At 48.0% G+C, this 13,540-nt stretch overlaps 1 protein-coding gene across 3 annotated transcripts in view; it reads right to left on the bottom strand.

Moving 5' to 3' along the window:
* The window catches only part of pms1 (PMS1 homolog 1, mismatch repair system component), a 33,628-nt gene extending 20,129 nt beyond the window's left edge, over positions 1-13,499 (bottom strand). For 2 of the 3 annotated variants that reach the window (XR_015118665.1, XM_086219591.1), the window contains exons 1-9: positions 13,344-13,499; positions 13,007-13,150; positions 12,586-12,768; positions 11,807-11,909; positions 10,893-11,056; positions 6,688-6,804; positions 4,317-4,439; positions 4,067-4,213; positions 3,247-3,974 (exon numbers count right to left, since the gene is read on the bottom strand). Coding sequence is in view for 2 of the 3 variants with exons in the window: in XM_086219591.1 (XP_086075717.1) it covers positions 3,247-3,974; positions 4,067-4,213; positions 4,317-4,439; positions 6,688-6,804; positions 10,893-11,056; positions 11,807-11,909; positions 12,586-12,768; positions 13,007-13,138 (1,697 nt within the window). In the remaining variant the exon portion in view is untranslated. The remainder of the gene's footprint in view (positions 1-3,246; positions 3,975-4,066; positions 4,214-4,316; positions 4,440-6,687; positions 6,805-10,892; positions 11,057-11,806; positions 11,910-12,585; positions 12,769-13,006; positions 13,151-13,343) is intronic. The other variant, XM_086219592.1, reaches the window with a different exon arrangement.
* Positions 13,500-13,540: the final 41 nt, after the last annotated feature.

Here is a 13,540-nt window from a genome sequence, read left to right on the forward strand (position 1 = left end):
ATGAAAATTGAAGGAAGTGCCAGTGATGAAGCCGAATGAAGATATGCAAGCAGGAAGTGGCGTGCAGCTCAGCGACCAGCAACCTGTTCAACCACCTCAAAAACACCCTGAGCTCAGCCACCGCGTCTGGACCATTCTGTGAAGGCACGGCTCCATCTGCAGCCCAACAAGCGGCCTGCGAGGAGAAATCAGTCGATTTAGTGCGCAAGGATACGAGGGGGGGCCTTCTTGGAACACAGAACTGGAGCCGAGGTTCCGCGTCTTTGAAATGCGCTGATGATAAATACAGGCTCCGGCCAAACAGCCCGTCTCTTTGGGTCGGTTTTTGGGGCGAATGAGAACAGAAAGTGATCAGGATCGTATTCAAGGCTCGGTGTTCACGATCTGATATGCACTCCGTCGGCATTTCTGGCTTTCATCAGCAGGACAAGTGGACATAGAAACATTTTTTTCCCAACAAATAAAACACGAAAACAAAGCCAACGGTGATTTAACAGTGACATAGTGTGTCCAGCAGAGGGCACTCCAGCACCTCCGCCTCCTTTAATGTACTACTTCAACTGAACAGTCATGGAAGACGATGCTAAACTTTGTTAAAACCATTGTTAAATATTCTAGGGTGAGGAAGGCTGTCATCCTGTAACCTCTATCCAAGCCTCCAATATGCTTTTTATTATCATTTTCTCTGCATATCATTACTTAGGAAGCAGAAGCTTCTGATTTGATTGCAGTGGTTTGGTCTTTGCGGTGGGCAGCACAGCTGCTTCAGGAACCACCTCAGTGTGTTCTAAGATAAGAACTCTGAGTACGACTGAGTACTACCTTGTTCCCGCTGGCCACATTGAGAACGTGATATTAAATATGATATTCAGTAAAGAGACTGCTTTCCTCAGCAAAACAGATATTTGCCAACTCATGTTTCCATACGTCTTCGTGTGTGAAGCATTACAGCTGAACATAACACCCCATTAATCAAACAACCTGCTTGGTGAACTTGCGTCTTTCCTATAAGCGCTGCGCCACGAAACAGTCAACAGTCACGTAAAGACGCCAAGTACTCGCCACATCTTATTTTATGTTAAAGACAGCAGATTCTAAACAGATGGCTTTTCCCACACACTCTTTCATAACCTATATAAGGCCCCAAGTACTGCTGATACACACTTTCCTACCTTTAGATTGGCACGCAGTGATTAAAATAATTGGGTTGACAAGCTTTCAGCACAGTTTACTGGCGTTATGCCACGATGCTGGTTCAGTGGCAGCTGGGAGAACAGAAGCGAGAGCAGTTTATACTGGAACTGATGTGTTTCAGTCTGCATGCAGCCTTCAAGGAATGAGTCAAATCTCTCAGACAAGAGTTGGCCTTTTCCTTGATTTCATCGCTGTATTTGAAAACAACAGAAGAGTGAGATTTAAGGAACCCTTCAGCTCTCAGGGAAAGTCTCTCACTGCCTCCCTGTCTCACGTTAGTTAGCTAAGCACAATGAATGGTGGTGGATGGGAAGTGTTAGCGTAGCTCCGTCAAGCTGTCAAATACTCTGTTCTCTAAATGGTGTTTGACAAGACACTGTAATTACACAGTGAGACACTGTCGGAAATACTTTCCTGACTGGCGCAGCGGTTTGATGCGGCGCCTAAAAAATTCGGTCAATAAATACTTCATCCATGCGTGTGCAATACGAAACGAGCAGTTGTGTATATACTTATCCTCTTTAATTTTTAACTTGTCTATTTATCTCATTTAGGTTTCAGTCTTTTCCCCCCATGCTGCTGTGACAACAGAATTTCCAGAGTATGGGATGAATGAAGTTTGTCTTATCTTAAAAAAAAGACAACATCTGTTGACGTCTGGAAGGGCGACGGCTGACGTCTGCATAATTGCGACTCCTGAAATGTAACAATCATCATATATGACGTTGGGAACTGGCAGCAAAACCCCCAAATGCTGAGAGGTAAATAAAATGTACAACGGAATTAAGAAAACAAAAAAAGACACTTTCTGCCGAGTCAGACGTCAGTGATAAAGAACGGTAGCAGAGAGAAGATTCCAGAGCACAGCACCTTCAGCCATTCGGCTCCGCTCTCACGTCCACACTTTGAGTCAAGGCTCCAAATCAAACCCTGTCTTTCTTTCAAATGATACATCGAAGAGGAAATAATTCTGACAGCCAGGTATTCTTCCTCTCCAAGTGACCCCGCCTCACCTCTGATAATGTAACTCTTTTGACCCCGAGGGTCAAACACAAACGCTCATTCCCGCCATCTGTTCACTGCCAGATCTGTTCAAAACCTGCCAACCACGTGTCACTCCTCAAACCACACATGAAGGAACCGTAGGTGACGTTTCAAGTGGACAGCAACACTTGTGAGAAGCTGGCAACAAGGCGCTTGTATTCCCAGTCACCATCATTTGATACCCCAACCAAAAGGTGTGTTTTGTCTGTCAGGTCCTCACTGGCAGGAGTCCTGAGCTCACGGAGATGGTTCCCCTCCTGCATCACTTCTGTGTGACTCCAGAACGCAGAGAGAGCCAGCCACCTATGGTTAGCCTGATGCTAAGAGAGACTGATGGCTAACAACAGCCCAGCGGTCTAAAAAACAAAAATCTATTTTCAAACTCCCAGGTCATCGACTATAATCCAGGTGGACTTCATCCAGCCACACGCTCACTGACACACAAACTCCTTCCCCAGACGTGGATGGGAGCAGGCGACGTGCGTCTGGACATTTCTGTCATTTGCTGTTGTTAGCCGTCAGTCTCATCGGCTAAATATACGTGACGTGAGTGCGATGGGATATTGAACCAGGAGCTGATACTGGCGCTCCCCCAGATCAGCTGACTTCATGTGATGGTGATGCTTTCAGCAGCGTGACTGTGAGACACAATGAAGTCATGCGTCTTTGTTTACAAAATACACTTTTTGGGTGAAGTGTCGCTTTAAGCAAATAACCACTGATCAGCAATGAAGATGACTTCTTATTAAATCAGGATTACCTCCAAAGATGAAGGACAACTGTAGGAAACTGAGACCGTCCCAACCCACCACCGAGACGTCAAACTGTTGAATCGACATTCATAATTTGTGATGTGACAAAATGTGGTCTACCTGAGCTGTTGGAAATTAGAAACACAGCCCCCATCAACACATTTCCAGGCTTTTGACATGCAAATGACAGGTCAACCTTCCTCCTCTCTCTGCCTCGCAAATAAGAAATGGAAACAACCGATGTCTGGAAACTCACTTCCTACGCTCTTCCTCCCTCAGATTTTTCCATCTCTCGTTAATGGCGACGCTGATATCCTGCAGGCCAGCTGAGGGGTTCTCCCTCACCACCTCTGCTCTGGCCTCCTTCTCGAAGAGGGCAGCGGGAGACAGTGGCACCCTCACGGCGCGGTTGTTGATCAGGTCATAGGCGGTCAGACCTGTCCGCTTCTCTGTTATGACATTGAACATCTTTTTCTTTGGGCTGCTGGGATTCCTCGTCTCCTCTGAGTCATTTGGCTTTGAGGGTTGATGGACTCTGATGGGTTGTAGAGGTTCTCCTGATACTGGGTCTGTGAGAGCCGTCCCCCTGCTCCAGCCCTCAGCTGATAACTGGTCTGTGCTTGAGTTCTCACCCAATGTGCCGCGGTCCTTAAGTCTCCCCGGGGACTCACCTGGAGTCTCATCGTCACAGACGGAGAAGTTAGACTCCAGCCCACCTGAGATCTGGTTGACGATCCAGTCTTCAGCTACAGAGGATGACGAGCTGCTGTTGGAGATCTGCCGGCCCAGTGAGGTATCGGCGCTCGCTGCTGTTGACGGAGCAGCGCCACGGAGTTCAGGTGCGTCGGTGGGGGGGACGAGTCCTCTCTGGTCGTTCAGGTGTGGAGCATCAGGACTAGACGTTCCAGGGCTGGGCTGCTTCCCAGTTGGACGATAGCCGTAGAGAGAAACCAGCAGCGCCTCGACTGCCGTCAGCAGAGCCTCCTGCAGGTCACACGTGACAAAGCAATCATTCAACCCTCGTATGACTCTGGAACACGTCCAATCACACGCTCATACGACTGTGATGGCGCTACCTTGTCGTGAAGAAGAACCTGGGTCTTGTCGGGAGTCAGATTGACGTCCACTGAGGAGGGCGGAACTGTGATTTTAAGCATGAGGATGGGATAACGGTTTCGTGCGGCGTCTTCTGGATACTGAGCAGCGTAGTGTTGACGCAGCAGCTGATGATCAACCACACAGGCCAGTCGGGACGAAGAGACAGAAGACCATGAGACTAGAGAAACACTCAAGAGAGTAATCTGGACATGTCCAATGGTACTCTACCTTGATGAGCTCTTTTTGGTGGACCGGCCGGCTGTTGACATATATAAATGTTTTGTCAGGAGCAGATAAACTTGTTGAGGAGAAATCGGCTCCGGGCTTCGGAAGAAAACCCTCTAAAAATATCTGAGCAGGACACAGAGACATGTTAATGATGCAAAACAAGAAGACGTCAAAAATCACCTCAGTTTTTTGGTCAATACAGAGATCGTTCAACTTTAACATTAACGTTCTCATTTCAAAAATGAATGAATTAAACTTGGAAATGTTGTATTGTCTTGTGATCAAGAGCATCATAACAAAATACTGGTGATGATTTTAACGAGTGGGACTCAGGACACAGCGACGCAGCAGTGTAACTGTCACAGTGACCTTGACCTTTGACTGCCAACATTTTCAGGTCATCCTGTTCATTTAACCGCCATCTTTTCAGCTTATGTTTGAGTTTCAGCGGATAAATTCCCTCAACGCGCTCCTGAGAGATCGCGGTAGGAAGACAGCAACACAACAGCTCCAGTCTACAGCTGTTGTTGGAGTGGAGGCGGAGGAAACGCATCACAATTCCAATGTGGCGTTCCTACTGAATGGGTTTGTAGAGAGGAGCAGGTCTGTCTCCTCTGTATCGGTCTGGACTGACACTTCCAGGAACACCTCTCTGATGACACCACCAGAGCCACTAATCACCAATCCTGATACTCGTCCGGGAGGGAAGATGTGTTCCAGAGGGCTGCATTATAAAGGGTTCGTGTCATCGAGGTGCACACGTCGACCTTTCACCTACAATCCTTCTTGGGGCCGCTCTTGTGAGCTAAAACTGATGACTCAACACAGGACTTAACAATTGAACTTGAAACTCTATTATGAAGGAAAGCTTGTAAGAAAAGATGGAAGGCTGTTAATGCTCCACACAGTGTAGGCGCTGAAGAGCCGGCCTTTCTTCTCTCCACATGGCCTCGGGCTCATTATTAGCAGCAACGCACGCCAAAGCAGTTAATAAATGAACTGCTGTTTCAGGTCGGGGCACATATGCTTCTCTCTATTCCTGCTCATTAGGGTCACTTTATGGGAGCACGAATGGCAACACTTGCCCCGAAGGGCCGCTGCAACGTGTAGTGATGTTGCCAAAAACGAGTGTCACATTTTGTTTTGCAGAGGAACAGCTCTTACGACTCTGCCTGAGCAAGGCAGCGGTGAAACTGTCAACCCGGCTCCCTTGATCACCAGCTTGGGTTTCGGGGACAAGGAGGAGAAACGTTCCCTTTCATTGCTACAGGGAGTAAGAGTGAAAGGTGAAAGGTTGTTCTCATAACTGGAGTGGAGCAGGAAAATAACAACAAGAAAGAGAAAAATGAGAGAGAAACAGGGTGAAAAGGGCCGCTCCATATCTGTCAGAGCAGATTAGTCGGGAGCCTGGCAGCAGGTACGAGCTGCGTGACGCCTACCGTGACCAAGCAGAAAGTTACCGCTCGACAGTAATTCAATTACAGTCAGCACAACAAAGCTTAGCTAACAAAAATCCCTCTCTTCATCAGGAAAGAACTCAAGGGAAAAGGGCAAGGGAATAGTTGGCCAGCCACCAACTGACCACATTTGCTGGCGTGCGACCAGGCGTTCATGGTGAGGTTATGAGCTCACGGTCAACGTGCAGACGTGCATTTTTCTCTGCAAAAAAGTTCTTGTGTTGTACTGACAGTTACGTTTGTTCGCCTTCCGTGTCTCCGACCGGGGCTTCAGTGTTTGGTGCCGTTTGTTGCGTGTCAGCAGCACGATGCAAAAAACAAGAAGCTGATTTCTCCCCAAACATGGTGGAGGGGTGAAGCAAGGGCCGAGGGGGGGGGTCATCATCAGGGGTCCAACGTGGGTTCGGACCCACATTTTCTTTCCTTGTGAAACACTTCTGAGCGCTGCGTCGCTCATCTGAACACACACTCAACTTTTCATTTTCTTTATCGTCTTTCCCCCCAGCTGGGGCAGATTCTGGACCTGGTTCCATCGGAGGGTTTTGAACGTTCTTGACATAAACAACATGTCATCCCCGCATGATCAAACGTGATGGGGATTTGTTGAAGATTGGATTACGACAGGTCTGGTTTCAGGTGGACCTGAGGCTTTTTAATGGGTGAATGTGTTCGTCCGGCCCACAGTGACGGACAAACGAGTGCCACAGGGGATGAGGCTCGCCGCCAGCTTCGCCCCGCCGTGCAACCACGGCCACCGTCCTCACTCTTCACCGCCACAGCAACACTCGTACTAACAGCTGCGTCCAGCTGAGCGAAGTCTGTCATCGTTTCATTTGATCATTTCTACCAGAGAGAGAGAAACACAGGAATCTTCAGTGTTTCTGATTTTTTTTTTTTTTTTTTGCTCCACTGACCTCTGGTTGCTCTTGACGATGGTGACAAGGAAGTAGGTTGGCTACAGCGCCGGGTCCCAGCGTAGCGAGAAGGGCGCCTCTGTGATCGACCACCTTGGCCTTCTGCCAGACCACCGCCTGGAACAATGTGACACCAGTTAACTTCCACCGGCTGATCTCTGCGTAAACACCTGTCCAGGTAGGGGGAGGAGCTGCCAGCGGCCAGCGGCTGCACCTCAGCTGGTGAAGTCTTCAGATTCAGTCCTGCAGCAGCATCGGATCACCACTGAGGGCTGAGATTTACTGAAGAGACAAACTCCAACGAAGACAAACACCACCAATACGAACGTTTCAGAGGTTGTGTGTCATATCAGTGAGCGTAGACGACAATTAATGAAAGAAACGCGCAACGCTGTGACTTGGAAACATCAGTTTACATGGAGCTCTGCTGCTCAGGGACATCTGTGAGTAGAGCTGGGACAAATATAAATATTACAATACATCACAACAGGAAGTGACTATGTCAGGGATGAGGTGAGTTTGTAGTCCAACAGGAAGTGGTCATCTCCTGGCTCCTCCCCCAGCAGCCAATAGGATCGCTCCATGTGATTGTGGTGATTGAACCAGTAAATCAGCTCTGGTGAACAGAAGTTGATGATCTTCCAGGTTGAGTTCATCAGGATCATCTTCACTAATGAACCCTCCGATGATGTTTCGCTTTCATCACTTTCACTTCAGTTTCCACTTCAAAACTCTGATCCTGAAGGGGAGTTTTATTCGCTTAGTGGAACGTCGTGAAGCTGTTTGGCTGCTGCAAAACGCTGTGAAAAGTCTCTTTACTTGGCAGCTTGGTATTCAGACGACAATCTTAATTTGTTTAATATGGGAATATCGACATCTATATAAACATAGTGATATATCCTTGTGGAACGGAAAAGCATGTGTCAGATCTGCAGATATTTTGGATCAAATCTGTTGACATCCATAGATGGTTTGCGTCGACGAGTGATTATGCCCCCTGGGTGTTGATTTCTACAAGCATGCGCTCGATTACAGGTCATGTCTCAGCTATTAAATACGCAATTTGGCACATGTAAACGGATCACTCCTGCAAACAGGTCCCGAAGAAGCTGTGAAACAAGACACAGGCTGAATAGCAGAGTCGGGGGTAAAGGATAGGGGCAACTGAATGCTGATTGTACAGAACGGTGGCATCACTCTCCCTCTACAACCTCGAAACTGATTTCTATGAACGTTACACGGTGGTCGTGTGCCCTCTCCCTGACCCGCACCGCCTACACACTTCTGTGTACAAACCAGCTGCAGCCTGAAACACAATCCAGGCCTGAGTTCAGCAACTAACTCCGGTGTCATAATCAGCCAAATCAGAGTTCACGGTCAGTCACATTTGTGTTTGGAGCACCTGACAGTGATGCTGAGCCATGGTGAGAAAGTAACAGGGAGGAAAATGTCTCATTACTAAATAATTCCACCGCTGATTAATCTAATCTTATGTAATCCAAAATAAAGGTTTGGGCTCCTCAGTATCCAACTCCTGTGTGGCACAGAGGACAAGTGGTGCCACATGAATATGGAAGGGACATTTTTGCTGGTTGTTTTCCATCACAGTCGCCGGAGTCTCACCGCTCACGACCACCACTCGGGGAACCTTCCTCCACCGGGAGCTTGACCAGGAATCCTCTCCTCTGGGTGCGACTGTGCAAGCATGATGTTGGGACGGCGTGCAATGACGTGGAGATGTACTGTATGTATCATGAGCTGTAACAGGCCTGTTAGAAAACTACACGCAGGACAAAGTACCAGCTGTGGTATTTGCATCGTCAGCGTAAAAGTAAAACAAGAGAAATTATAGTTATTTATGTCCAACACTTGCACTGCCACACCTGACTGTGAACACGGTTCACCACGTCACCATGCACACGTCGCACTGCTCTTGCTGCACACAGAGGTCCATATGTAGATACTTGAGCCACCTCCTGGATTTTATGTTTCTATTTTTATCTTTTTACCATGTTGTATTTGATCTTCAGTGTATTCTTAAAATTCATATTCATGTATGAGTGAGCGAACTGCAGTGGCAAAAGATCCCTCTGGGATTCATAAAGTTCTACTCTGTTCTAAATTCTCATGTCAGGTACAGAAATCTGATCATTCCAGTGCCGACGGAGGAGTTGATGATTCCATCATAAAATAAGAAAACTCCACACTTTGGGATGAAAGAACTACACTGGAAAGGTTTTTGGTGGCTTAATAAGTTCAAATTGTCAGGTTTTTAATGAACACTCATCAAGTAAAACTTCTAGATTTAGAAGTCAGGATTGTAAAACAGGTTTACTGCAGGAATTTAATAAAGTCAATATACCTGAAGCGCTTCCAGGGTTACTAAACCAAAGATTCAAAAAAGTACTGAAGCCTTTTAAAATCACTTTTCCAATGTTACTATAAATGCATTTACAAAAAAACAAAACCGTTTCTCTCCATAGCAATCAATGTATTTTCTCACTGACGAAGTGCTTTAAGAAGAAAAAAAGGTCACGGTGGAGTCGAGGGGCCCAGACTCCAAAGTGGTTTTAGTCGTGACCTGGGAGTTACGACCAGACCTCGGGGCTTCAGGCTGCTACGGGGTCAGCCAGCCACTGATGTAATCAGGGGTCAAACCCAAAGGGCCCTAAAAGCCATCATTAACATTTCAAAATCAATTCTACCCCTGAGAGGAACCCAGTGAAGGTCTGACGGCTGCGTCCCTCCTGCCTGACCAGTCGCGCTTACTCTCATTCTACACTGAACCCAGCGCAACGCCAATGGAATCCAATGAGAGCTTTTACAGTTGGGAATGCGAGTCTTTGGGAGAAATGGAACTTGTTCAATTCCATGTCAGGAGAACCTTGAGGGGGAATAATAGAGAAGTGTTTTATAGCCTTTTGGAAACCCAAAATGTCCTGCTTTTAGCCGTGTGTGGACTGGAGTTGCACTTGGCACGTGAATGCTTGAATGAATGTGTGAATGATGGCCAAAACATATTTATGAGGTCATGCTGACCTTCAACCACCGAATCCTAATCAGTTCATCCTGGAGCAGCAGAAACACAACGCTCAGCAGGCAACCAGCCTGTGAATATTCATGCCGGCCAACAGGAGCGGAACACCTCCATGTAGACGCGCTCTCCCTCCGTCATCAAACGTGGCTGACATGATCTCGCTGCTGCTGCTGCTGCTGCTATCATCACGGACGTCACAGAAACCCAGAAGATCCCGTACTTCAACAGGCAACTGCAGGGGCCTGGATGACGGCTGCTTCCAAGATCCATTTTGTTGTGATTCAATTGCAATAAGCAGACAGAAAGACGCTACAGTGGAATAACCACTGAGTGGTGATGATTAGTTCCACCCATGACGTCATGCGTTCTCACAGCTCCCAACAGGAACAGCAAGCAAAAGAATGTTAAAATGTTGCTTTTCTGAATGGAGTTTGGTGCAGGTGATACAGTTTAGGTCTCCATCAGTTGCTGATGTCATGACCCGGCTCTATCCCGTCATAACGGTCTTACTCAGCGTGTTCATAAATTCTGCTGCAAACTCCATCGCTGTCGTTGCCTTGACAACAGCAAATGTTCCTATTCTGTGAGTTGTTCTGTTTCGGCAACTGGCATGTAATAGAAAGGGCTCTCACTCTCATCACGTGTGCTTGTCAGTGCACAGGGACCTGAGTCAGCCAGGCGTGCTGCTCATCTGAAGGCTCATGAGGACACCTAGTGGCTGATGTGAGAAGTGGAATGTATGCTGACTGCCGCACAAGCGTTCACTTTCACCAGTCTGAGCATCGACTCTGGGATGGATGGTTCTTTTGCTACATTTAGAATCTAACAACCTAGCAGAGGAAATGGTTCCAGAAGCAGCAGCCTGCTGAGCGAGTCGTCTTCTGCTAAGTGACGCTGCAGCCAGGAGAAGGTTTCATTGCACACAAGACAAAACTCATCAGTCTGTTTGCTCAGTAAATACCATCAAATTTCCAGCAGCTCAAAAAAGTTGAGCATTTGTAGTTTGATCATAAAACCTATTCTAGTCAAGCTGACATCATCTTCTCCATCTTGGGCTGAACGATAAACTTTTTAGAACCAGCATTCAAGAACACCGCGTTTCCCAGCATCCTCTGATGTACGGCGCTCGGTACACCCCGGCTGGATCACAAGGAGGAAAGCGACTGACCTTGTTGTGAGTGAGCGTGAGCCTCAGGCTGGGGGTTATGATGGCGTAGGCCATCAGCAGGTCCTGTACTTTCTTCAGCTCGTCCCTGCACTTCTTCGAGGAGGAGTAGTACTGCCTCCTCACCGGAAGGTTCTTGAAGAGCTTCAGAGCAGTCACCGTAGTACCTGTTGGAACGAGAGCGGCCATGCTACAGCTTCTGACTCGTTCATGAAAAGTTCCCACACTAAACATTTTACCGCTCGGTTTAGTCTGACAGACTGGAAGTAAAACCTACCTGTAACACTGGTATCTGTCAATCATCATTTGATTACGGCAGGAGGAAGCCTTCTGGCTCTTCTTCCCGTTTGCAAGACTAAAATGCACTTTTACACAACCGACTAACATCAGAGGGTGAAATTCTTGTGGACCGGTAGTCAGCAGCTCGCCTGAACCCGATCCTACAGTTAGCTGAGCGGCCATGAGCTGCTCGGATTTGTCTGGAGGCGTTAAAAGGACCTGATGTCGTTCATGCTACGCACTTGTTTTTACCTGTCACTTTTCTTGGTAGTCTAAGTGTCTTCAGTGTTTCCTCATCCACTCACTCACACCCTGGTGCAGGAGGCTGCCGTGATGCACGGCGCCGACCTGCTAGGCAGCAGCAATCAGAGCTTCAGCATCTTGCTCAAGGACACCTTGACAAGGTCACCAGGGGAAGTGAGGATCAAACTAGTGACCCTTCACTTAGCAAGCCGCCATTCTACCTCAGAACTAGGTTGGAGTTTTCTTTCTCTGTTGAGTTTGAGTTCTCTCTGAGTTGTAAAACAGCTCTGAGAGATGAGAAAAGTCGTGTTGGTTGCTAGGTAACAGTTTTAATACAGCCCAGTCAAACACGCCATGCTAAGAAGCTGTCCATGATTTTGTTCACGGAGTCTCACCTTGACCCAAGTGAGTTGGCCTCTGAGAAACAATGTTCCCCGTGAAGTTCAGCGTGTACTGGGTGCTGACATCATCATCCTCCGTCTTCGTGGTGATAGCCACCTGGAGAGAGACGGAGAGACACGAGAAGATGACATGAGGTCTGACCCCTGTTGCTATATTTTTTGTAACAGTGTATCACATCTCTTCTGAGGGGAGCAGGAAGAGGCCTCCTGCTCGCATGCATCAGCTGACTGAGGAGCAGCCAATGAGAGAGACTTGTGCCTCCTGCACTGGAAACTTTTAGAATTCTGAGGAGTTTGGTAGGTTTTTACGTTGTGGTCAGACCACCTTTATCACAAGCTTTTCTTTTCTCCAGAGGGTTTTGACCAATCAAGTACATAATACACACACTCCCATTCATTGTGCTAAGCTAACTAGCCTGGGCCTCTGCTCCCAAATGCAGCACAGAGGAGCGAAGGGTCTCTGTTGTGGTCTGCCTGGTTGGTTGGAACATCTGTTGCAGATATTTCATCCAAATCTATTGTGAGCCATTCACCAAGGTACCATGCTCATTCAAGCCATTTTCCTCTTCTACTGTCAATGAAAGTTATATTCTTGTCTCCTAGTATTTAAGCTCTAGAGCTTTAGCGCTTTTTCAGAGTTTTTGGAGCCAAACGCCAAATAGACCTGCCCACAAAATCCAGATTCAGTGGTGGAATTCATGGTGGCTCCGCACCACCATCAGATTAACCGGCATCAACTGAAGCAGAGAACCACATGGGTCCCGTCGTGTCACCTCAGCCACTCCACAGATGGAGCCCAGGGCCTCTCCTCGAAAGCCGTATGTCTCCAGGTGCTCCAGGTCGTCATGGCTACAGATCTTTGAGGTGAAATGTCTCATGGCCATCACAGGAGTGTCTGCAGCCTTGATTCCGCGGCCATTGTCTCGCACTTCTATTCGGTCCAAGCCGAAGTTCTCCTGCAGCAGAAGGTTACAGTTCAGCCCTTCAAGTCAGGATGGAACACTCCATTCATTCTTCCTGGCTCCCATCACATCCTGACGTGTATGGAGGAGCACAGGCCTCAGTCATTCAACGTGACCGTTCACATTATCCTGTGTCCCACCCTGAACACTTTACAAAGTGCAATAACGTCAAATATTTGACACGTGATCACATTTCGGTCATACTGCCAAATGTTACAATGAGAAGGTGCACCAGCTTGATGTCGATGCTCGAGGCCCCCGCGTCGAGAGAATTTTCCACGAGTTCTTTCACGACACTGGTCACGGAGGTGATGACCTGGGAGCTGGACAGCAGCCGGACAGTATCCGGGGGCAGCTGCTTCATGACCTCGGCCACCTGCGGAGGAAGAGCAGGTGGAGGTGACGGTCAAGACTTCAGCTGTGTCCCTGGCTGAGACGGTAAGATTGACAGATGCCTCAGGATTCAAATGAGCTCTCATTGTGGGTTGACGTCGGTTGTCTTACAGCTAGCGCTAGCTAAAGCTAACGGCTCAGCAGTCTCGGAGCAAAGACTGATGCGGGTGACTCACGCGGAGGCTGAGAAGGGTCGGATGATTGTTGAGGCCAACAGACAGGAAGAGAAGCGACAGACTAACACCGAGACCCCGCTGCTGCTACATCAACAACACACGAGCCACAGGCCGGAAGTGACCAGATTCCCGCCCCCTTCTTCAAACTGTGATTGGCCAGAAGGAGCATGGGGGCGGACTCCGGAAGATACTTCAGC

This window comes from Aulostomus chinensis, chromosome 12 (assembly GCF_037954235.1).
Source record: "Aulostomus chinensis isolate RoL2024-O1b breed Wild chromosome 12, RoL_Achi_v1.0, whole genome shotgun sequence".
NCBI lineage: Eukaryota > Metazoa > Chordata > Actinopteri > Syngnathiformes > Aulostomidae > Aulostomus > Aulostomus chinensis.